Source organism: Pantherophis guttatus, chromosome 4 (assembly GCF_059756535.1).
Source record: "Pantherophis guttatus breed Tessera chromosome 4, ASM5975653v1, whole genome shotgun sequence".
NCBI lineage: Eukaryota > Metazoa > Chordata > Lepidosauria > Squamata > Colubridae > Pantherophis > Pantherophis guttatus.
The window spans coordinates 69,773,153-69,797,631 of record NC_142066.1 but is presented as its reverse complement, the minus strand read 5'-3'; the positions used below and the strand labels follow the sequence as shown (position 1 = coordinate 69,797,631).

The window sequence follows — 24,479 nt, the reverse complement described above, 5'->3', positions numbered from 1 at the left end:
ACCATCAAAGAGAACCCCACGATCGACCAAGATTGGTGGGGAGAGGACCCAGCTAGCTCGCCTACCGAGCTAGAGATAGACAAGGCCATGCGGGTGCTGACCGTGGCCTTTAATGAAAAGACCAGGCTACCAGGCCCGCACAAAAGGGCACCCATGTTCACAGACAGGACAACCGGCTACCCAAGGGACCTAGAAAGGATTTACCCGGACCGCGCCGATCTCCCAAGCTGGCCACGATGTCCACCGCCACCCACCGGGGACCTCTACATGCTATGCCCGAGGCACCCATCCGATCCCTGGGGAGCCGCACACCACTCACCGATCCAAAGGCCCAATCCAAGTCATCTGAAACCAGCAGCTGACGAGAGGAGCGACTTGAACCGAATCCAAGGCTTCAGCACCGGGCCGAACCATCCGGATGCCAGGCCAAGCTTCACGGGGCCGACGACTTCAGTGACGCCCCCAATGGATGACCCGATGATTCAGCGGACCTTCCGGCAGGACCACGACCGAGCAAGGGCACCCAGAGCCGAGCCATGGACCCATCCTGCTGCTTGGGGCCTTCCACCAGGAGCCGCGAACACAAACATCTTCCTCAGTGACTGCCAGATGAGAATGATCCCCGAGCATGCGCAGGAGCCGCCTACAAGAAGAGAAGAGAAGGACATAGACTCAAGTCTATACAGAGCAGTACCATGTGTCCCTGTGCCATATTGTGAGTTCCCTCACATAAGGAACCATGGACAGCCACAGAATGTGAGTAATTCCACACACAGTACTGTGACTTTGCCTGCTGATTTCCAAAAACTTAAGACAGATGGGACAAACCTCTTGAACTGGAACCAGCAGCTACAAATGGTTTTTCTAAGAGAGGATATGTTATTCTTAATTAATGACCCCCCCTAGAAAGCCATGGTCTTTTGAGATGGATTGCCTACACCACAGGGCATTTTACATATTCATTGCAAGCATTTCTCCCAGCATCTACCCTAGCCTAAGCCACCACCTAACAGTACCAGAAATACTAAGAAAAATACACAACCTATTCTACAGCAAAAGCGTAGCCACTACAACCAAGATCTCTAGGGAATTTTACTCTGCTAGACACAAGGCCAGCACACCAATGGGGGAACACATACTGAACCTAAATGCTACTAGACTGGAACTCACACAGAGGGGGGAAGTGATATCAGATGAGACCATGAAAAGCATTATAATCAATTCACTTGACTCTAGCTGGGAGGGGTTCATAACGCAATTAGACAGCCTAAGTCTAGAGCACCTCACACTAGAAACCCTCACAAACAAATTAATAGCAGAAGACAGCCTTAGGAGAGACCGCCACGCAAGTCGCAGGGAAGGCAGAACGACCAAGAGGGTCGATTTCCAGGTCAGGGAGAGCAGCATCCCAGAGTGTTACACTTGTGGTTCCAGGAACCACTATAAGAGGGACTGCCCCAGAAACACCAAGGACAGGGAAAGGCAAGGACGTAGAACAGGCATCGAAGATGAAGCTGATGACAATGGGGAAATAGAGGGGAACAAGGCAGAAGACAATACAGGGAGCAAACAGACACGTGAGTCAACACACAATGGGAAATTGTGCATTGGCAGGCCCATGCACAATGACTGCGCTCACTTGCTACACCGAAAGCAAGGTCACGCCAGTTTCCCAGTCATACAAAAAATGCTGGAATGTTCAAACGGTTTAAAAATAAAGAGCTGTAAAACTATCTAGAGTGCTCTGTATGTAAATGCTCTAAGATCAAAACCAAGCCCAGACCCAAGAGAGCCACACGCAAAGTCCACTTTCCACTTGGTTCACATGGACCTGGTGGGCCCCATGAAACCATCCATAAAATACAAGAAGAGATACTTCTTAACCATAGTAGACAACTTCAGTAGATATGGGTTCGTGTACACACTCAGACACAAGAATGAAGCATTCCAGAAATTTAGGGAGTTTTACAAAAGGGTGGAAACACAACATAACACAAAAATAAGACAGATAATGACAGACAGAGGGTCCGAATTCCTATCCAGGGAGTTCTTGAATTGGTTGAAGGAACGCGGGATACTGCACTTTAAATCAACGCCGTTTTCCGCATTTCAGAATGGAGTGGTAGAAAGAAAAAACGGAATACTGCAGACCATGACCAGGTGCACGTTGGAAGATGCAGGGCTAGGGCAATCATTCTGGGCAGAGGCACTTGCATACTCCAACTATACATTGAACAGACTTCGGTCCAGTGTAGTAGACAAAACACCCTATGAGATAATGTACAGCAGAAAGCCTCAAATAGGACATCTGCACATATTTGGTGTAACCGCAGATGTACACATCCCAAAGCAACTCAGGCGTAAGGGAGAAAAGGTCTCGAGGAGGTTAAGGCATGGGCTGTGACACCGGGACTAAGGGGTATAGATTTATCGACAGAGATAACAGATTCATTATATCTAGAACAGCAGTGTTTCATGAAAACGCAAACTGGTCCAGGATACACCTCAATGAAATACTACACAGACAGGAAGACACAGATAGGGGAAGAGGTGAGGGCAATCAGGACAAAACAGACACACACAAACACGAAAGGCGCAAACCAAGGCACCATGAAATAGCTACTAAGGAATGGAAGGAAGATCATCCCACAATAAAGGTAGACACACTCACCAAGAAAGAGGCCAGGTACATGCACAACAGTGAGGCACCACCCAACAGGCCTGTCAGGTCCAACAGGAACAAAACCCCAAAAGACTCGATGATTACATCCTATCCATACACACTGACAGAATAACACCCAACTCGTACAAAGAGGTACTCAGGCTGCCACTGGAGGAAAGAGATAGGTGGGAGCAAGCCATGGACAAAGAGATGGCCAGCCTGAAGGAATTAAACATGTACACCCCCTCTAAGGCGCCCAGCGACAAGACAGCCATTGGGACTAAATGGGTCTTCAAAATCAAAGAGCTCGAAAACAACGAGGCACTATACAAAGCTAGACTAGTGGCACAGGGGTTCACCCAAAAGTACCCCGAGGACTACACAGACACATACTCACCAACAGTCAGGTCTGAAAGTGTTAAGACTGCACTGGTAGTAGGGTCTCTCCTAGGACTCGAAGTGTATCAGTTTGATATGCAAACAGCCTACCTCCATGCAGAACTTGATAAGAAAATCTTTGTAAAGGCACCCCCCAGAAGAAACAAAATGCAAGGGGACACTTTGCTATTAAACAAAAATTTGTACGGTTTGAAACAGTCCAGAAAGAGGTGGTACGATTGCTTGGCAGCAATACTCAAGGATATGGGCTTCGCACCCACCTTTGCCGACCTTTGCTTCTTCTTAAAGAAGGAAGATACATCAATAGAGTACGTATTAGTTTACGTGGATGATATTTTATATTTTGGCCCACACAAACGAAAGTGCGATACCTTTGCAGAGAAGCTAGGCAGGCACTTCATGCTCAAATCATTGAGAAAGTAAATAAGTACCTAGGGGTACAGATAACCAAAACACAGAACGGGTTCAAACTCTCTCAGAGAGAAAAAATACTGGAACTCTTACATAAGTGCAATATGAATGAAGCCAAACCCTGCGAGACACCCATGCAGGCCGACTTCCTAAAGCACATGTATGAGCGAAGTGAGCCATTTAAGGACAACACACTGTATAGGTCCATTATAGGGTCACTGCTTTACATAGCCAATTGGACCAGACCAGACATCATCCTGGCGGTCAACCTCCTTTCCAGACACGTCAGTGAACCCACCACATATCACTGGAAAGGAGTAAAAAGAATTCTCAGATACCTTAAGTACAGCGCTGATGCTTGCCTAAACCTGGAACCATCCAGCTCCAAAGAACCCATGTTAACCTGCTACGCAGATGCCGACTGGGCTGGAGACACGAAGAGCAGAAAGAACACGTCCAGCTACGTGTTTTTCATCAACGACTGCCCAGTGCTCTGGTATACCGGAAAACAAAACCTGGTTGCCACCTCCACAGCAGAAGCGGAATACATATGCCTGTCCAAGGCAGCAAACAACCTAACATGGTTCGATGACCTGCTCTCTAACATATGGATCGAGCCAGTCTACCCAATCATAATACACGAAGAAAACAAGGCAGCAATAGACATCTCTATGGCAGACGCAGTGGGGCAAAAGTCAAGGCATATTGACATCAAGCATAAACACATCAGGCAGTTATCGAGCATCGGATTTATCAAAGCTGTGCATTGCGAGACTGTTGAGCAGATTGCAGACATACTGACCAAGCCTCTGCAGAGCAAGCAACATGCCTACCTCACCACGAAATTAGGTATACAAATGAAATCTGCACACACACCTCATCATGTTAGACATTTAGAGGGGGATTTGTTAGATGTAAATGACTAACATGCCTTGTCTATGGTACAGCAAGGGTTAACATCCACCCACAGACCCTTCCCTTGACCCCTCCTTACCTTAACTCCACCTCCCAGGTATAAAAGGTACAGTCCAGGGGCCCCACATTCATTCCAGACGATGACCTGTAACAGAGACAAATGATATGAATAAAGATATCTTGAATCAAGCATACCTCGTGTTGGAATCATTGGGTTAGATCCTTGGAAACCTGTAACAAAGTATCAATCACAAAATGACACATTCTTCTCCCCATCTTTAGGCAAAATGCAGGGCTGGAAATGTAATAATGATACAATAATGAAGAACTACCTGGTAGGGAGCACCATGCCTATCTGATTCATGGTAGCACAGTAGTTAGAATGGAGTATTGCAGGCTAACTCACTGCTCACTCCAGGAGTTCAATTCTGAGTGGTTCAAGGTTGATTCAGTCTTCCATCCTTCTGAGGTTCGTAAAATGAGGACCCAGATTGTTGGGGCCAATATCTGTAAACCACTTAGAGAGGCTGTAAAGCACTGTGAAGTGGTATATAAATCTAAGTCCTATTGCTATTGCTACCTGTCACTGCTTCTATCTGACCAGAAATGTAAGATATTTTTTCCAGATTGTCTCATTTTGTGCTATTATTTGTTGTATACATCCTATGAGATTTAGCACAAATTTTGCTCATTGTCACTATTATTTGTACTATTGTTACTATAACAACATATGTAATATTATTCCATGTTTTAACACTTTTTAAAATAATTACAACCTATATATTTATTATTGTGCTTTCTGGCCCAAAAGCCATAGCAAAAGGTTTATTTGATTTGACATAATAATGAGAGAACAAATATTTGCACAAGTGGCTCCACAAACAGTCCCCAGCACCAAGACGTCTTCCAGCTTCTTCAAGGCGAAGAAAATTAGGACAATCATCTCTTCAGGAGCCCTTTCTTAACATATTAATGATAGGTTGGAACCCTTACATCACACTTTATCAGTCTCATTCAGCTGGGCAGAATCTTACCAGAGTTAAGGTAACACAGATTAGGGCATAAACAGAATAGACATCACTATATTGAATGTTATGCTGTTAGAGTTCTATTGACTCAGGAACTGATATGTAGTATTTTAATTCAACTATGAAGAAGAACTTTTGGATTATGGTTTTGTTTTAATTAAGAAAAAAAATATTCTGATGGATTGTTTTTCCTCTCTTTGTGTGCATGATGAGAAAATCCCATTAGTATATTCTTCACTGGATAGAAATGAGAAAAAGACATCAACTTTAGAAGTCTGTGTTATAGACAGTTTTCTAATTGTCATCCATATACTCTCTCTGCTTTTCCCAATCATGAAAATTGGAATTGTTGCTGCATAATGATGCCTGAGGAGCCTAAACAAGCTGGACAATATAGTTTGTTGTATATTTTAAATCTCGTATGCATGATCAATCATTGTAGCAAAAGCAGTCACATCAACTGATTTAAGAGTGAAATTATCCTTTGTAAGTATCTGCATTCAAAACACTTTTAAAAAAGTAAAATTTTGTTTTTTTAAAAAAATTGCAGCTTTTTTTCTTGAAGAATAAATACTATAAACATATAGTGTTTATATATGTTTATAGTATTATAGTATAGTTTATAGTATAGTATATGGGGAAATTGCATTCTATATATATGAAGAAATTGAGTATGGTTATTTACATAAAGTTCAACAAATCTGAAGACAGTGATAGTGCCAATTGATTACTACTTAAAGTATTATATTTAAAGTTCCTTTTATTTGTTTTCATGTTTTTAATAATTATTTTTATGTTTTGCATTGATCTTGTTTTATAGAAGATAAATCTTTCTGCATTTAATGTATATATGCTATTTGCAAAAAGAAAAAAATTGGAAGGTAGGTTATCTAAAAGAAAAAAAAAATGAGGTTGTAGAATGATTTATTCTTAGGCTTATAGTAAGGTAAATTCCAAGAGATAAAAAGTGTTTTGATTGCAGATTATCTAAAAGGGGAAAAAATGAAGTTGTAGAATGATTTATTTTTAGGCTTATAATAAGGTAAATTCCAAGAGATAAAAAGTGTTTTGATTGCATTCACAAACTATCTTTGTGAATGCTACAAATTATCTTTGCAAGATCCTATGGTACCGGTGAAGTTTTTGTGCTAAACAAATTGTTATAAACTCATTTCTGTTGTTTGTTTTTTCCTTAGAACTCGGAAAGATTGATCAAGACATCCATAAATATAACACACCAGGATTTTCGGGTTGCTTGTCACGTGTGCAGTTCAACCAGATTACTCCACTCAAGGCAGCCTTGAGACAGACCAATATCTCCTCTCACATTTACACAGAAGGAGAACTTGTGGAATCCAATTGCGGAGCAAATCCACAAACCATCCAACCAATGTCTTCTGCAACAGACCCTTGGCATCCAGATTCAGGTACAATGGGAATGAAATGATAGCAGAAACATTACATATTTTTAAGATCTAAGACTGCTTACAAATATAGAGCTTTTTCCTCTCTTTTGTTATCTGTTTCCACCATTTTCTCTCTCTTTTTCTCTCAAAAATACACACTGAGTTTTTGTAACTATTACATATATCCTTTCATAGCTATTAACAATTATTATTGCTTTTATTTTTCAGAGTCTTTTAAGTAAGACAAAAGCAGTAAGACTTTTAACTACTTCCCTGATAAACATTTTATTTTTTTTATTTTTGTCAAAGGGATAAATGGAACTGACAAAAGAACTGATACCTAAGAATTTTGCCTAAACATGGACATATGTAAAATTCTAGCAAGTATATAGGTGACATTTCCATTTCCAATGAAATCCATTACTGAAATTGGAGTCAAACTGGATATTATATGAACACTTTGGAATTCACACACCTTTATTTTATTTGTGAAATGAAGAATAGGAGGGTGCTTTATTACTAATGAAAATATTTTAGAATTGTTTCTATGCACAGCACTGCTTTGGTCCAGAAAGTATCTCTGTTTTCTTGACATTTAGGTAATGAAACAGATATTTGCAGAGTTAACATCTAATCTGAATTATAAAATGCTAATTCTATGTCCACATTGTTACTTTGCTGAAATGTAAGGTGACCAGATTTTAACATTGGTAAAGAGGGACATTGTGGGCGTGGCTTATTTTGTGGGCGTGGCTATCTGGTCATGTGACTGGGTGGGCGTGGCTATCTGGTCATGTGACCGGGTGGGCGTGGCTAGCTGGTCATGTGACCGGGTGGCCATGGCTATGTGTATAGGGTAAGGTGAACAGATTTTAACATTGGTAAGAAGGACACCATTGTGGGCGTGACTTATTGTGTGGGCGTGGCTTGGAGGCCATGTGACTGGGTGGGCGTGGCTAGCTGGTCATGTGACCGGGTGGCCATGGCTATGTGTATAGGGACTACTCAGAGGGCTGAAAAGTCATTTCTGACAGGTCCTCACACTTTTGACTGGTCCTCACACTTATGACCATCCTCACATTTATGCCCGTGCAGTATTCTTAACAACCATGTCACTCATTTCACAACTGCTTCTCTTCACCATGGTGACAAGATAGGGCAAAAATGTAAAATGTGAGGACAGTCGTAAGTTCGAGGACTGGTCAAAAGTGTGAGGACCAGTTAAAATAACTTTTTCAGCCCTCTGAGTAGTCCATATGCACAAAAGGATTAACCAGAGGGCTGAAAAAAGTCATTTCTGACAGGTCCTCGCACTTTTGACTGGTCCTCACACTTATGACCATCCTCACATTTATGCCCATGCAGCATTCTTAACAACCATGTCACTCATTTCACAACTGCTTCTCTTCACCATGGTGACAAGATAGGGCAAAAATGTAAAATGTGAGGACAGTCATAAGTTCAAGGACTGGTCAAAAGTGTGAGGACCAGTCAAAAATAACTTTTTCAGCCCTCTGAGTAGTCCATATGCATTAAAGGATACAGCAATAGAGAGGGATGAAGGAATGGAAATTAGAGTAGGAGTAAGGGTAAGAGAGGGAAGAAGAGAGGAGGAGAAGGAGAAAGGAAGAGGAAGTAGGGAGGAGAAAAAGAGGGTGGGGGGAAGAGAAAGTAAGAAGGAAAGAAAAGAGAGTGGTGGTAGGTTTGAGGAGAAAGATTGCTGTACAATAAAAAAGATGAAAGGGAAGAAAGCCAACCCCAAGCAAATATAAAGATATTAAGATTAAGAATGAATTGTTAAACTTTAAAGAATAAAAGAGAACAAATATGAATAAATAGCAATAATTAGAAACACACATACAAACATACAATGTATTTTCTTTGAACAGAATATTTGGCTGGTTCACAAATTTAAACAGCGTTTAGTCATTTCAATTAAATTTACAATTTCTATATTTCCTTTTTGCCATATTTATTCCTCATCTATTTTTTTAAAAAAACAATATTACCCTTCATCCTCATCTCTAATCTTAATCAAATTCAATTTTTCCCTTCTATTCTATATTATACTCCTTCCCATTGTCATCTATTTTTATATCCATCCTCACATTGGTTAATTATGTAATTATGTAATACAGTTGTTTAATACAAATTCAACATTTTAATATAAATCAATTAGTTATATAACTATCTTTTTTGTATATTAATCAATATGAACATGAATATTCCAATTATTTCCATGCAATCCAATTTCTTACAAATCAATTAATTATATTTACCAATAATAATAAACCAAATAATTTCCCCCATATATTCCTCCAAACCACAACTTAACCATTTCTGCTTTCAACACAATATACAATTATTAATAGTATCTCAATTATTACAATTCCCTAGTTAAATAGAGCTTTTTTTCTTTTGTGTTTTAAAATCTTGAACTCTCCTCTTTTGCCCAAAATTTCCCATTGTTTGCAGTTTTGTACCTACCTTTTTTGGTGAGGAAAAAGAAAAAGAAAAAGAAAGAAATCTCTCTCTGCCTCATTTTGTCACCTTGCAGGTTTAGTTTCGCTTTCGCCTTTGTTTTCAGTATAGCTAGGGGGGGGGGAAATCTGCTCCAGGAACTTTTTGCAGCTTTTTGCAGCTAATTAACCTAGCGGAAGCTGTTAACAGGGGCTGTTTTTTCTATTTTTGCAGACATGGGTCTATTCATTTTTTTTTAACACTGATCAGCTGTAGGTCGGCCCTTTGAAGCCCCGCGGCAAGAGTTTAAAGACTTTTTTTTCCCTCTAGCCATCAGCGGGGATTCAGGAGGCAGCCGGGAGTCAGGAGCAGAATGAAAAATCGGGACTTTTTAAAAATGCCGCGGGACGCGGGACAAATTGCTCAAAAGCGGGACTGTCCCGCCAAAAGCGGGACGTCTGGTCACCTTACTGAAATGACAATTAGTTTCCCAAAATATTATCTTGTGTGATAGCTGTTACTCATTTCATTACTGATAATTTTGCTCTGTTACCATGATAACTTTTCACATTAATGATAGAATAATAAGACTACTCAAAACTCTCTTCACCTTATTTTCCTTTAAATTTAACTATAAGTTTATCTAGAAGTGGGAATAACGCCAGGAAGAAGAATAACTCTAGGAAGAAGATTTAGAAGTTTTTTTCATGCAGTCTTTTTATTGCAAAAACTGAGATCAAGGCTGATAACTTCCAATTGCTTCTAAAATATTTGAATTATTTAGTGTACTTCTTAGGGATAAGTTTATGTCCATATATATGCACATCAGCAATTCTGTATGTATTCATTGACTATTTAATGATTCAAAAAGTGCTGGTATGGCCTCAAACTATATAAATCTACAATTGGAAAAAACAATGTTTATCCACCATTTAACTTCTGTTTTGTTATATGAATACAGTATAAGGATCTGCTAGATATAGTACTTCAGGAAAATCAAAATAAGAAAAAGAAAAACTGCTAATTATTCAGGAAACAAAATGATCTAATAAATTCCAAATAAATTGCAGGTAGTCCTCAACTTAGAACAGTTTATTTACAGTGGCCTTAGAGAGAGTCCATATAGCCTGTAAAGCACTTCCAGGCAACATAAAATCTTGTGCCACACCTGCTTAAAGTCAGATGAAGTCACATTTTAGGTTTTGGGCAACCAACTCACATTAATGACTGATTGCAGCATGCCATGGTTACATGAATGCAATATGCAACTTTTTTGCCAGTTGTTTGCATTTTTTGCCATTTTGGGGGGGAAATGCAATTTATAACGATCACCCCAAAATGGCTGTAAAATTGGGTGCCTTGATTTATGACTGCTATAACTTACAACTGAAATCCCAGTCCCAATTATAGTCATGAATTGGGGATTACTTGTAAACATAATCAGCCATGATTCAAACACATTCATAGTGACTATGGTAAAGACAAGCAATGAGAGTTTGAGTGCCTGATGTGTGTAACAGTGAATCCAAAACTGGTTATTCCCTTAGTCTTACTCCCAGTTGTCTTACTTCAGGTGTTTTTTAAAAAGTGTCATAGTAATTTTAACTTCTTTATTCATAAATTAATAATTTAAACCACAAACCAGAGACATAGAAAAAAGGTTCATGGGCCAGTTTGTATTCTTTATGCATAGCCATGGAATTGTTTTCCTTGGAGTTCAGTTTTGGGGCGGGGGGACCACAATGTGTTGGACTGACCACGGAATGAAAGCAATTATATATCGGCTCTCTGTTGTAAAACAGATGTGGTATTAATCTTTTAGACTAGACTAGAAAATAAGATGTTTCCTTACACCAAGTCAAACCATCTCCAAGATCTACCTACTAGAAAAAGGACTACCCTTTGATAGTCTTGGGAAATATCCTTTGACATCAATTGCCATGTAATCTTTTTAAACTGGAAATAGCAGTTGAGCCATCATTTTCCTAAAACCAATGTAGCATTTATTTACTTCATCCCACCCACTGATAAATGTACCTGCTCCAGGAAGAACAAATAGAAGGAAATATATGGCATTTCTGGCAGCAAAATGCTTTGGCCAGCACTGAAAGATATAATATATAACAAAGGCCATGATGAAGTCCTTTATTAACATCTTCTATAAACAGGAAATCTGTAGAAGATCAAAAGCTTTGCAAAAGCTCTCAGAAGGCACATCATTTTTTTTTCTTATTGTCAACAGCATCACAAATCCAAACATATACTGTTGTGACTAATTTCTTCATGAAAACATATTTAAGCTTTAACATTTCAATTTATTGTTTGGGAGAAAATGTATGCTGTATTACCTAGTATAGCAGTCCTCAGGATTGTAAGTACACAGTTACTCAATTATGAATTATTTTATTTCTGCATGTCATGAGCTGTATGAGAAAGTAGCATTTAGAATAATATTGCTAGTTCTATATGTTTGTGTCTTCCCATCTTTTTGTGCTTTTCTTTATATGTCCCTCTTTTTTAAAAAAAAATTGATTTTTAATTTACTTTTTTGATGCACATATTTTCTCATTTTACATGATGAAATGCTCATTACCAAAGAGTAATCTGCTATTATTCCTAGAATATATTTCCCTTCATCTATTTGTTTTCAACTTCTCTTGATGTTTATATCTTCCTCCTTATATTCCTTTGTAAAATCTTTCTCCTGGATACTATCAAATTCTTTTTCCCATTGACACAAAAATTGTTTTTTCAAATGTGTCCTTTGGGTTTTTTTGTTTTTTTTTTTCTGATTGGAGTAGTTTTATTCTTTTTTCTGTTACTGTTATTGGTGTTCTTCAAGATTCATTTTTGTGCCTCTTTTTATTTACTCTTGCATTTTCCATATTAATCATAAAACTATTTATTGAGAAAATGGGGAAATTGTGTTATTTCCATCTTAAGAATGTCCATCAGATCTAATTATTCTTGACTGATGAGATCTAAAAACAGTTGGGTGATGCCCCAGATCAGTATAATAGTTTGAGAGATTTCCTACATCTACTCTGCTTCTTACTCAGGTCCAGACTGCTATATATTTTCCATCAATTTTCTCCCAAAAATTTCTCTTGTGTTGTGTGCTCACAGCGGTGGTTTTCAAATCTACTAATAAATCAATTTGGGTGTTTTGTGGACCCATAGAGTGCAAGGCTGGAAATCTCAAAGTGCCTTTTTCAGAAGTCATTTAGCATAGATATATAGGGCATCTTTGGCACCCTTGCCCCAAATGTTGCCCCAAATGGTGACTTAATGAAGCAAGAAATAAAAAACCTACTACAAATTCCAAGCTAGATGAAATAGAAGGCTGCTAAAGCAGTAGTTCCTATGTCTCCGTTTCCTGGACATTCATGCTGAAGTTTTCATTCTCTATTCAGAGGCTGCTGGAGAGATGGAAGACTTTGTTCTTTTCTATTCCATGGACTTCTACTAAATTCTCCCCAAAAATTTATCTCTCCAGTAAAGGGAAATACTGATGTCTGAGTCTGTAGAAAGTGAAAAGTAATGTCTCATTCATGGAATTGCAGATGGTGCATGGATGTGGATTATGTGATCAAGTCTACAATCTGGCAAGCAAGCTACATACATAATAGCATTTTCTTTATGTTTCCTAATAATTTTACACAAATCCTCTGTATCCATCACTGAATACAGTACATTTGTGTACTTAGATATGGTGAACACACAGCTTTATAACTTCTTTGAGCCCCACAATGGTTTTCATATTCCCTGCTAATTACCAAGGGAACTAGCTTTTCTTTCTTGTAACAGGTAAAACATAAACTTGTTCATAAAACTTTCATGGAAGGAATAACTTAGGCAAACAAAGGCAATAAAGCAGTCATCTTCTTTGAGGTCACTTAAGGGGGCCAGGGAGGTTATAACTGCCAAACAGTTAATAAGAAAAGGAATTACAAACAACCAGTGCAATACAAGTAATCCAGTACTTTCAACCACAATCAAAACTGGAATTTCCATCTCTAAGTGATGAGGTCATAAAGCGATGACTTTGTTGCTTACTGACCACAATCCCAACAGTCCCTGTCGCCATTGTTAAACCAAGAATTAACAATGAATAGAAATTGGATATTGGACATTGCAATATCTAGAATTAGCAGAACAGAAGAGAAAGAATGGAGAAAATCACAACATGAAAAATCTGTGGCAATAGAGGCAAAGGCATGGTAAGATTGGTATCCAACAAAAGTTGGAAAAAGCCCTGAGGGTCAGTAGGGAGACAAGACACAGTCAAAGCCTGTGTTCTTATCCTGCCAATGAGTACAGATTCCTCTCCATAGATTGGAGCAGAAGGGCAGAACTGTACCAGGATCTGCTTCAATGTCAAGGGGCACAACAGGGACAATGGGCTGGCAGGAGGCAGAAAGCTGTCTTGGAATCCAATCCAGTGTCAATGGGTGGCATATAAATTAAATAAATAAATAAATAGAAATAGAACAGCTGAAAAAAGCAAAGGTATTAGGTGCCTTGGGTGCAATTACAAAAGATTTGGAGCATCATTTGAAGATCATTGGTATTGACAAAATCACATCAATCAATTGCAAAAGGCAGCTTTATTTAGAACAGTTTACATTTTATGATAATACCTTTAATATAACAAACAAAAATGTGTGCCAATCTCATGTCCTTGGAAAGGGTTTGATAGATGGACCAAAATGTCAGATCCCCTTTAAATATCTGGCTAACTATATGACTGATGATGATGATGATGATGATGATGATGATGATGATAGGAAGAGGAGAAGGAGAAGGAAAGAAGGAACTGAAGGATTCATTTTTGCTGTCCAAAAATAAGCACTGCAGACCAGCTCCATGAAAGCAAAAATTCAACATGTCAATAACAACAGCAAATGCCGCCTATGCAGTGAGAAAGATGAAACAGTGGATCATCTTATCAGTGGCTGCAGCAAAATCTCACAAACTGATTATAGCATCATTTTTCCAAAATCGTACATTGGAAACTTTGCCAGAAGTTTGGGTTGGAATGCAGGAAAAATTACTGGGAGTACCAAATTGACAATGTTCTTGAAAATGCACAGGTCAAGTTCTTGTGAGACTTTCAAATCCAAACAGACAGATATTTGGCCCACAACACACCTATATCATTATTGTGGAAAAGAAAAAAATCTGGTTCATTGATATTGCAATACCAGGTGAATTGAAGAGAAACAACTAGAAAAAAGGAACAAAATAGTGCAATCTGCAAATTGAAATTGAGTGATAGTGGAGGAAGAAATAAATGGTTGTACCAATAGTAATATGGCCATTGGAGCAATATCAAATTAGATAAACTAGATAACTTGAAACTTTGAACTTATCAGACTGAATATTCTGACTTTGCAAAAAACCACCCTGCTAAGAACTGCCTGTATACCTAGATGTTACTTTAACAGCTCTTAGACTGTTGGTTAGGACTTTAATTTAATTAATTTAATTTAATTGTAAATTGAATTGAAGATTAAATCAATAATAATAATAATAACAACAACAACAGTAGTAGTAGTAGTAGTGATGAATAATCTGAAGTTGTATGGAAATATTCCACCTGAAATGGAATTGCTGCTCAACACTGTCCACATATATAGCCAAGATATTGCAATAGAGTTTGGATTGGAGAAATGTGCCACACTCATATCAAACAAGGAAAATAGTGAAAACTGAAGTAATCAAGATGCCCCACGAAAGTAACATTAAGAGCCTGGATGAAGATGATTACTACAAATACCTAAGTATCCTTTAAGCTGACAACATCAAGCATGCTGAAGTCAAGAAAAAGGTTAGGGGTGAATACATCAAGAGAGTGAAGAAGATCTTAAGTTCAAACTCAATGGAGGAAATAATTATTATTTGGGCAATTCCAGTCATTTGATGCACAGCAGGATTAGGGGACTGGACTCAAGCAGAACTAAAAGTAATTGATAGAAAGACCAGAAAAATAATGACAATTAATCATGACCTTCATCCTTGTAGCAAATAGGTTGGCAAATAGGTGGGCATGGAGGTTGCAAGCACATCAGATGGTTGAAGAAGAAAATAGGCCTTTGAAAGAATATCTGAGGGACAATGGAGAAGATGCATTTAAGTTACTATGCCAGGAAGGCTTGTTGATTACTGGAGAGACCAAACTGGCCTACAAGAAAGACCAAATGAAGAACAGAATATAGGAATGGGAAGACAAAGCACTGCATGGCCAGTACATTAAGAAAATAGCAGAGAAAGCAGATAATAACAAGACCTGGCAATGGCTAAGAGCAGGAAAGTTAAAGAAAGAGACTGAGAGATTAATTCTGGCTGCACAAGACCAAACCTTAAGGACAAATGCATACAAAGTCAGAACTGAAAAGACAGCAACAGACAGTAAGTGCCGCCTAGGCAAAGAAGCTGAGGAAACGGTGGACCACAAGAAAGCTGCTGCAAGAAGATTACACAGACTGACTACAAGCAATGGCATGACAAAGTAGCAACAAATAGCATTGGAAGTTCTGAAAGAAATATCATTTGCCTCGAGTAAGAACTGGTGGGACCATAAAATAGAGAAAGTAATAGAAAATGAAGAAGTTAAATTGCTCTGGGACTTTAGAATTCAAAAAGAAAGGCACCTGCCACATAACACCCCAAACTTAACAATTGTCGATAAGAAAGACAAAAAAGTCTGGATAGTGGACAAGGCAGTGCCTGTGGACGGAAGAATAGAAGGGAAATAACTGGAGAAGATAATAAAATACAAAGACCTACAAATAGAATTAGAATGTCTGTGGCAAAGGCAAGAAAAGGTAGAACCAATAGTAATAGGCACCTTGGGTGAAATTCCAAAAGAATTGAAGCACCATTTGAACACCGTAAGGATTGTACTACACCATAGCCTACTGCCCAGATATTATCCAGGGGTTCCTACCAAAGTACTAATCAGGTTGCATTTTTCTTAGCTGTCCAAAGTCAACAAAGTTCTGTTATATGCTATGACAGTGATTTGTTTACAAAGATGTAAAGAAGATCATGCAATAGTTTAATACACTTAAGATTTATTTCTTTTGGAATTCAAACTAGAGCAATCTGCATGATCTTTATGGCTTGGGGCCTAGTTATTTAAAGGAGTGCCTGGCTGTTGTGGTTTCTGCCCAAGCTCTATAATTGGACAAAGTTGGCATGTTCCATTAAACAATACCACTTTATATCTTCTCTGTCACAGAAAAATCTCTATTAATCTGGCCCCACCATGGACGCCTTTTAAAACCACCTGAATATTTGGCTGTTCCCCAGCTCTTGAACTAGAGTCAGTGGGGGCCTTGTGTGTTTTATTGCTTTAGAAAGATTGTGCTTCTTTCCAGATGCTTGGGTTTTTGAATTGTATTTTAGGAATTATTTAATTGAGGGGTCCTTGGTGCTTTCTGAACTTGGTTGTTTTCTTGCAGACATTTCTTTACCCAAACTAGGTAACATCATCAGCACTAGTTCTACTAGCATTAGTTCTATGACTAGAACTAATTATGTTACCTAGTTGGATAATAAAACATCTGCAAGAAAACAAGCTCATAGACCACCGAGGACCCTTCATTTCAACAATGAGCTACAAATATTCTCTTTTATTGGTAGTTATTTAATTGCACATAGCCTACATCATTTGGGGCAAATAACATAAAATATGTTCTTCCTTGTCCCATCCTATTACCAAGATTGCTGTACCTTCAAAAGCCAAAGTTCCATGAACCCATGTCTTGTTCCCTAAAACTTTCTTAGCCAAAAGGAAGAGAGGCTTTGCTGCAACTCTGTTATGGTCAGCTGGAGAGCAGGCGCACACATGAGGGAAAAGTGGGGATAGTTGCATGTCACTGTAAAACCATGCAGAAGTTATTGCTATGGTTTGGAAATGAAAGGCACAGCCATATGGAAGAGGGCTTAATTTTCTGTAAAGAAATGTCCTACCTTGCAAAATAAGTTAACTACTGTTTTTTTTCCACAACACTTCAATTTGGTTCGTTGGATACTTATTCTTTGGCTGAGATTGTTTCACTGAAATAAAACTGATCAATTTATTTCAGTTAAACAATGGAATTGAAATTATTTTGGCATTATATAAATAAAATAATAAGAAACCAAGAAAGATGGTGATGGCATTAATTTTGATGACAGCCCATCAGGCTACTACAAAAGGGACTTAGAACAAGTCTAGGTGGCTCAGTAGCTAAAACACTGAGCTTGTTGATCAGAAAGGTCAGCAGTTCGAATCCCTACTGCATGAGCAGGGAGTTGGACTAGATGACCTCCAAGGTCCCTTCCAACTCTATTACTGTTACTTACTTAACAGCAGTTCCCATCTATACATATATAGGTTTACACTTCAGAATTATATTAAAAAAATCTGAAAAGTGAAAATTTTGGTGTGAGATTCTAATTTCACTGTAGGCTTAAAACATGTTAACAAAACATATTTTAAAAGAATTGAATGGAATAAATTTTTCATTATACATTTATCCTTCTTGGCTTAATCCTTCATGATGACTCAAAAATACCTGCATTAAACTTGCACATGCTAATTGTATGTATAAATGAAATGTAGATACAGTTTCTGTGCAATAGAACAGTAAATGGTCAGAATGATGTGTGAGGCTAATGAGCAACTTGAAGCCCCTGCTTCAAGTGGGAAATGTTAGTGAAATTGGCAGCCAGAGCATAATATGCTGGTCTGGAATGCAGATTCTTAAAGCTGAACAAAGAATAAAGGGAGTAATTATTATTGGTTCTTCCCTCCCTCAATGCTAAATATGTAATTCCAAATGAGCTGATCTTATCTGCAACAAACTTTGGTGAATAGTTTAATAGTGACATGTTTTGTTACTGACTTCAAACAAAAGATTGATCAAGTTTGAATGTAATATCAATCAAATGGAACAAAAGAGACAATAATCAAGGAAGAGATAGCAATAGCATTTAGATTTATATGCCGCTTCACAGTGCTTTACAGCCCTTTCTAAGTGGCTTACAGAGTCAGAATATTGCCCCCAACAACCTGGATCCTCATTTTACTGGCCTTGAGCCTGGTGAGATTTGAGCTGCCAAATTGCAGTCAGTAGGCAGTCAGCAAAAGTAGCCTGAAGAATGATTCACAATAAACATCTATTTTTTATTCACTCTACACCACGGCTGTCAAACTCGTGGCCTGCAGGTCAGATGCGTCATGCGCTGGCCATGCCCACACCTGTTTTAGCAAAGGGGGGAAGTCGCAATACATCACATGACGACGACGTGACGACACGAGTTTGACACCCCTGCTCTACACAATCTGTCCTAATGGTTTGCTTTGTTAACAGTGGTATTTAATTCTCTATTTATCTCTTTCTGTTATATTCTACTGGCTAGAATTCTAATTTCCAAAACCCTAAATCATATCATCAAGAGGATAATAAAATAAAGAGGAAAGATTTTTTAAAAATAAGAAATAAAATTATTGGAAATAAATGCTGTATACAATTATAAGAATGGAATGTTTTGCAGCTACTTTTTGTGCTATGTCAATATTTTTCTATGAAAAACAATAAATTATCCTAGTATGGAACCAGCATGTATTTGTCAGTCCCCAATGTTTGCCTCCCTGTGATAAAATTATTTTGGAGGGAAACATTCACTTTATATATAATATATTTGCTTCCTGAAGAGCCCAAAGGCATTCTGTTCCTGTTCTACTGCTATCAGGCCAATAGTTTAAAAAGTCTCACTATACTGTATAGTGAGTGTATACCAATTCTGCTGCTATAGCAGTGGGCAGGGATATTCTGACTAATTGGTAGCAAAAGCAAGAAGAGGAGAAAGGATGCACCTTCTCTCAAGCAAAAAAATTGGTTACCGTTTGCCACCCAGAGTCACTTCTGGGAAAGAGGGCAGCTATATCAATTTAATAAATAAAATTTTAAAAAATGAAGAGATAAAACAGAAAATATGTTATTCCAGGCTCTCTCTCCATTATGGTCCTTATGTCCTGCCAAGGACAACTCTGACACAAAGGAACCATTCATCCATTCTAAATACTTTCTTGTAGCCACTTTAATTCCCTGTCATTCCAATCCCAGAAACTTTATTTCTTTGGCAACCTTTCATTTTGTTTCCCTTGTCTTCTACTCCTTCAGACATTTACTGGTTACCCCCTTTTGCTTAAGAAGTCATACTGTTTCCTGTCAATTCATTGCTGGAGCTCATTTGGGTATCTGTAAAAATGCTAACCCGTTTTTCATTAGGTCAATATTCAAATTACTGAGCCACAGAAATAAAGAAAAAGAACAGGTATGTTAGTAAAATTCTGTTTTTTCTGGAAGCCAGAGAAGAAATGGACATGTCTGAATGGAAGGGTATAGACCACAGCAGCCAATCAGTCGGGAGATAGCCAATCCCTCAGAAGTTACATCTCCAGGCCTTCTTTCTGTGAAGAGATAGCACTACCCTCCAGTCATTTCACCCTGATCACATCCAATACCCTTCCCCAAAATGAAAAGAAAAAGAATCTCAAACATTAGAAACTAATTTGGACATATTATATTTCTCCTAAGATGATCAAGAACCTTCAGTCCAACAGCCAGGTTTTAAGCTATGCGCAATATAATGAAGAATCCTAATAAAATTCATAGTATTCTACTAAAGAATTATGGTAGAAATGTAAGAGGCATTCTGCTTCTTTTATTGCACATGATAAATATACACATTAGAAATCTAACTATAAAAAAGATGGATAAAATGTACTGTATATAGAGCACCAAACAAGGAAGAAAATGTTTAATTAACATAAGGGCCTAAGAATAAAGTTCTAAACATATATATATTGGAGTATATTGGAGTTATACAAACTGACACCAAATCTCATAACTCAATGACTCAAGGTCGTGCTTCATACAAATTTGCTTTATGCAAGCTTTTTAAGGAATGTAACTCTAGCATTAAGCAAGGGAAGTATGTACTTTCCAATAACTAATCTATATTTCAATATTCTCTTATCTATATACCTTTAGTTACTAATGTCTGTCACTGTGCTTGCTGTTAACCTATGGTCTTCCTTAAAACCTGTAGTGACTTGGAATGACTGACAGTCCACATGGAAGTAAGGATATTCTACTGCCCAGTAAGTTTATGGCAAAATTGAGACTCTCCCTTTAGGAATTTCCTGTGGATTAACTGAGTCCATTCTGGCCTTCTGGTATTTAATGCCATATTAGAAACTTTGTTATTTCATATTTCTATTTCCTTTATACTTCTAATATTACTATTCAAGGATATCTTAATTTTAGTTCTGGCCTAGACTGATACAGACTTTGAAAAAAATGCAACCTAAATGTTATGCTTCGCTTTACATCAGGTGCTGATCTTCCTTACAATGGTCAAGTAATAGGAAGTGGTGTTAACAGAAATTCAGCAATTATTGGAGGTAAGGAAGCAGTATATATCTATTTGAACTGACAAATAAGTACATTCAGTTAGTTTAATATAAGTTTCAGTATGAGTACATAGTTACCTAAGATTGATCAAATTATTTTGGAAAATTTTATACCTCTTTGAATGATCATAATATGCGAACATTCCTTTTATAATATTCAAGTATAATCTAATAATTAAGATGCTGGGCTAGAATTAGATAGATTTAAATCCATTATCAATTATGTAAATTTACTTAGCAAATTTACTAAGCCACTATCAGTCACCGTGATGCTAGGGACACTTTCTTCATATAAGGTGCTGATGAACAATTCCTTGTGCTTAAACTGAGAGGTAAAAAATGAAATAACATTTTAATGAACTCATTTTTATTACTAAGTAAAGATATAACAGAATGTTTAACCTCATTCAGCAAAAGAATGTAGTTTCCAAATGGATTAACTTCATGGTTGGTTTTTGATAGCTTGTCTCAAGTTGGAATGTTTCTGCAAAGTAAATTCATCATTAAGCCAATTTCAACCAATAATAAAGTCTCAGATTCAGAATCAGATCCTTATCTTTTCATACATTGCATTGAGCAAATTTATCTTCATGCTTAAAGAGAAGCTAAATAAACAATGAAAGAAAAAAACAAACAAACAAACAGGTGAAGAGCCAGAGATTGTTTTCATTAGGCATATGTAAAATTAATTTGGGAATAAAACAGTCTTTCCAAACAAAGGAACTGTCAGCAACTAAAATCAATTAAATAAAAAAATGGAGTATTTAAATCAAGAAGAATGAATATTGATAACAAATATTGCCTTCCTTTTACAATTTGTAATCCTAGGTTAACAATAATATAATCCAATTTAGGTGGAAATTCTATCCTATTCTTCCATCTGTATGATGGTTATTTAATGTTCCTACATTAAGTCCCATTTCTTGATAGTACCCATTTCCCCATACAAAAACCTCTGGTAGAGTAGATTAAACTTCATATAACGAATCACCTGCCACGATGGGATGAGATACCATCAGTACACTGATGATACTCAGTATCATTTATAACTTCATTCCTGGTGACCCAGAGATGCTGTCACCCAGAGATGCTGTCACTGCCCAGTCACAGCACCTGAAGGCTGTGGAGGTTTGGATGGGTGACAAAGGATTTGGCTGAACTGTGGTAAGACTTAGTGGCTTTGGGACCATGGAGCTTCAGGTTCTGGGATTTAATATCACTAATATATCCAGACAGAACTGTGGCATACCTTGGGGGTTCTCCTGAACTTGTATTAGGCATTCCTAATGGCAGTCATGGCTAGGAGAGCCTTTGCTCAACTTTTTGTTCTGTGCCAGTTAGACCCTTTCCTGAATCAGGAGTCCCTGTGCTCAGTCACTCAAGCCCTAGTCATCTCCTGCTTCGACTATTCCAAAAGTATTCAGAAGCTATAGCTGGTGCAAAATACAGCCACACAGACTATTTGGAGACACTGGATAGTTAATGTTTCACAAGCTGCACTGGTTGCAGGTTTACTTCTGGGTTCAAATCAATGTGTTGGTTCTTACCTTTAAATCCCTTCATGGCATGAGTCCAGGCTTTCTGATGAATTGTCTCATCCCATGGTATTGGTTCATTCTACCCACACCAGCATCCTGGGAACCCAATTGGTCAAGGAATTCTGGCTGTTGGGGTCCAGAAGAAGAATGTTTTCTGTTGTGGCTGCCATTCTCTGAAAACTGGTGCCATCTGAGATAGTATCTGTACCTGCACTTTTGGCCTTCTGAAAGGGCTTGAAGGTTCTGCCAACTGGTGTAGGGTCCTAATGAAGACTTGTCATTCTGGAGGTGGTTAATGGAGTAAGAAAAGACTCCACCTCTTCCCCATACACATTTTGTTCCCTTCCTTCCCATCTTGTCAATTCTAACACAATGTTAGTATTAATATTTATTGTGTAATGCTTTAATGGTTTATTTTCTGATTTTTCATAATTGTAAGCTACATAAATTTTCTTCTAGATGGGCAGAATATAAGTTTAATAATAAATATAATAACATTTGTGTAGATATATAAACACAGTGTTCCTATCTCATCTGAGATTCTTCTTTCTACTCTCTGTGATCATAGTTTAGCTCATTAATCACCACATTCTTTCTTTCTCTTCCCCTTACACATACACAGATATGTGCATGCATGCATGTAACTTCAAATGTATTATCATCACAATTCATCAAGGGGCCTTTTAGATGAGGCAAGTTGACTATGGAGATTTGTATGAGAGATAGCAAAATGGTTGCAATGATGAAATGCAATTTCATCACATCTTTCCCATTATGCCTAATTCTGAAGGAGAACTATTCAGATCAATTGGGTCTATTGGTTTCCTGTTGTGACAACTGCTTGTGGGACTTTCTAATGCTTCACTAGACACTGTGACAATTTTCAGACTGAGGTGGTTAGGCAAGTAAAGTAGTTGTTTTCAGCGTAATCCATCATCTTTCCTAAGTACAGGAAGATGGCTATCATGTAAAGAACTGGTTTGATTATCTCAAAATATTAATATTGCACTTAATGTACATAATTCTCACTGTGTGAATAAAGAAATTATTAAAGTATATGAACCACAAATTCATACACATTTTGTCTAGTTGCCACTTAAGATATATTAATTTATTAATAAAAATAATTAAATCTCATTGGTGAGATTTTTCTTACTAAATGAATGATATCATAAGGTGGCTTGACAAAATAAATATTTTAGCAATGTCAAATTTAGCAGAAATGTTTGAAAAACTGCAAGTATGTTTAATTACAATATATTATTGAATGAATATTTCTTCCCCCCTTATTTTTAATTTGTTAAACTCTCACATTTCTCTTAGGTATTATTGCTGTTGTGATCTTCACCATTCTCTGCACCCTGGTGTTCCTCATTCGATACATGTTCCGCCACAAGGGAACCTACCATACCAATGAAGCCAAGGGGGCAGAATCTGCTGAGAGTGCAGATGCCGCTATTATGAACAATGATCCCAATTTTACAGAAACCATTGATGAGAGCAAAAAAGAGTGGCTTATCTAAAATGAAATGGGAGGAGGAAACAGCAGGGGTTGGGGTGGGGTTGCAGAATATTTTTTTTCAACAAGCTCTCTAATGGATTCTTGAGCACTTCTAATTTTAAAAAGAAGAAGATCAGCACAACTCAAGGTGCAAGTGACAGACAAACATTGAGACTGCAAGCCCAAACAAATAGAAAAGAATATTGGTTTATCATGAATTGCCCTTTTTATACACATCTAATCCACGAAAATAATCCAAACAGTTCAGTAATTTAAGCAGTTCATCATTGCCAGTAAATACTGTTGTCTATCTGTGCTTAGAGGTGTTTAAAAATACTTATCACTACAGGGATCATTTTTCTTTTTTTTAAAACCCTTTTAGAATATTTCTCTCCAGACAATAAGATATCTGTTTCTGAAGCCTATGAGCATTCTTGTCTAGCCTTTTAGCATCATGTTCTAAAAAGGATGTGATAATAGTTGAAACATACATTGTCATTTGATTTGATTTGAAGATTAAAGGTATCAGACTGCAGGGTACTTTCAAATGGCTTTATAGTCACTTACCCTCTCTGGAAAATTCTCAGAATTCTCTGTAATTGTTTGAAAAAGCCAGGAATCCCAAGTGTATCTTCTTTTATTGGTGTAAACATGTCAGTCACTTTTCTTATCTGAAATCACGTACAAAA

The 24,479-nt window shown here is 37.6% G+C and overlaps 1 protein-coding gene and 1 long non-coding RNA gene across 4 annotated transcripts in view; one reads left to right on the top strand and one right to left on the bottom strand.

Annotated features, from left to right (window-relative positions):
* The window catches only part of CNTNAP2 (contactin associated protein 2), a 1,550,102-nt gene that overhangs the window by 1,502,110 nt on the left and 23,513 nt on the right, over window positions 1-24,479 (top strand). For 2 of the 3 annotated variants that reach the window (XM_034416464.3, XM_087892376.1), the window contains exons 22-24: window positions 6,612-6,842; window positions 20,674-20,742; window positions 23,613-24,338. In XM_034416464.3, coding sequence (XP_034272355.1) covers window positions 6,612-6,842; window positions 20,674-20,742; window positions 23,613-23,812 — 500 coding nt within the window. In that variant the 3' untranslated portion in view covers window positions 23,813-24,338. Of the gene's footprint in view, window positions 1-6,611; window positions 6,843-20,673; window positions 20,743-23,612; window positions 24,339-24,479 lie in introns of those variants that run through there. The other variant, XM_060691806.2, reaches the window with a different exon arrangement.
* LOC148114158 (uncharacterized) lies at window positions 504-24,479 on the bottom strand. Its single transcript, XR_015733890.1, has 5 exons — window positions 24,358-24,479; window positions 22,299-22,415; window positions 21,154-21,235; window positions 4,467-4,532; window positions 504-643 (listed from the first exon to the last, which is right to left on the bottom strand). It is a non-coding gene; the product is annotated as an uncharacterized LOC148114158 (long non-coding RNA).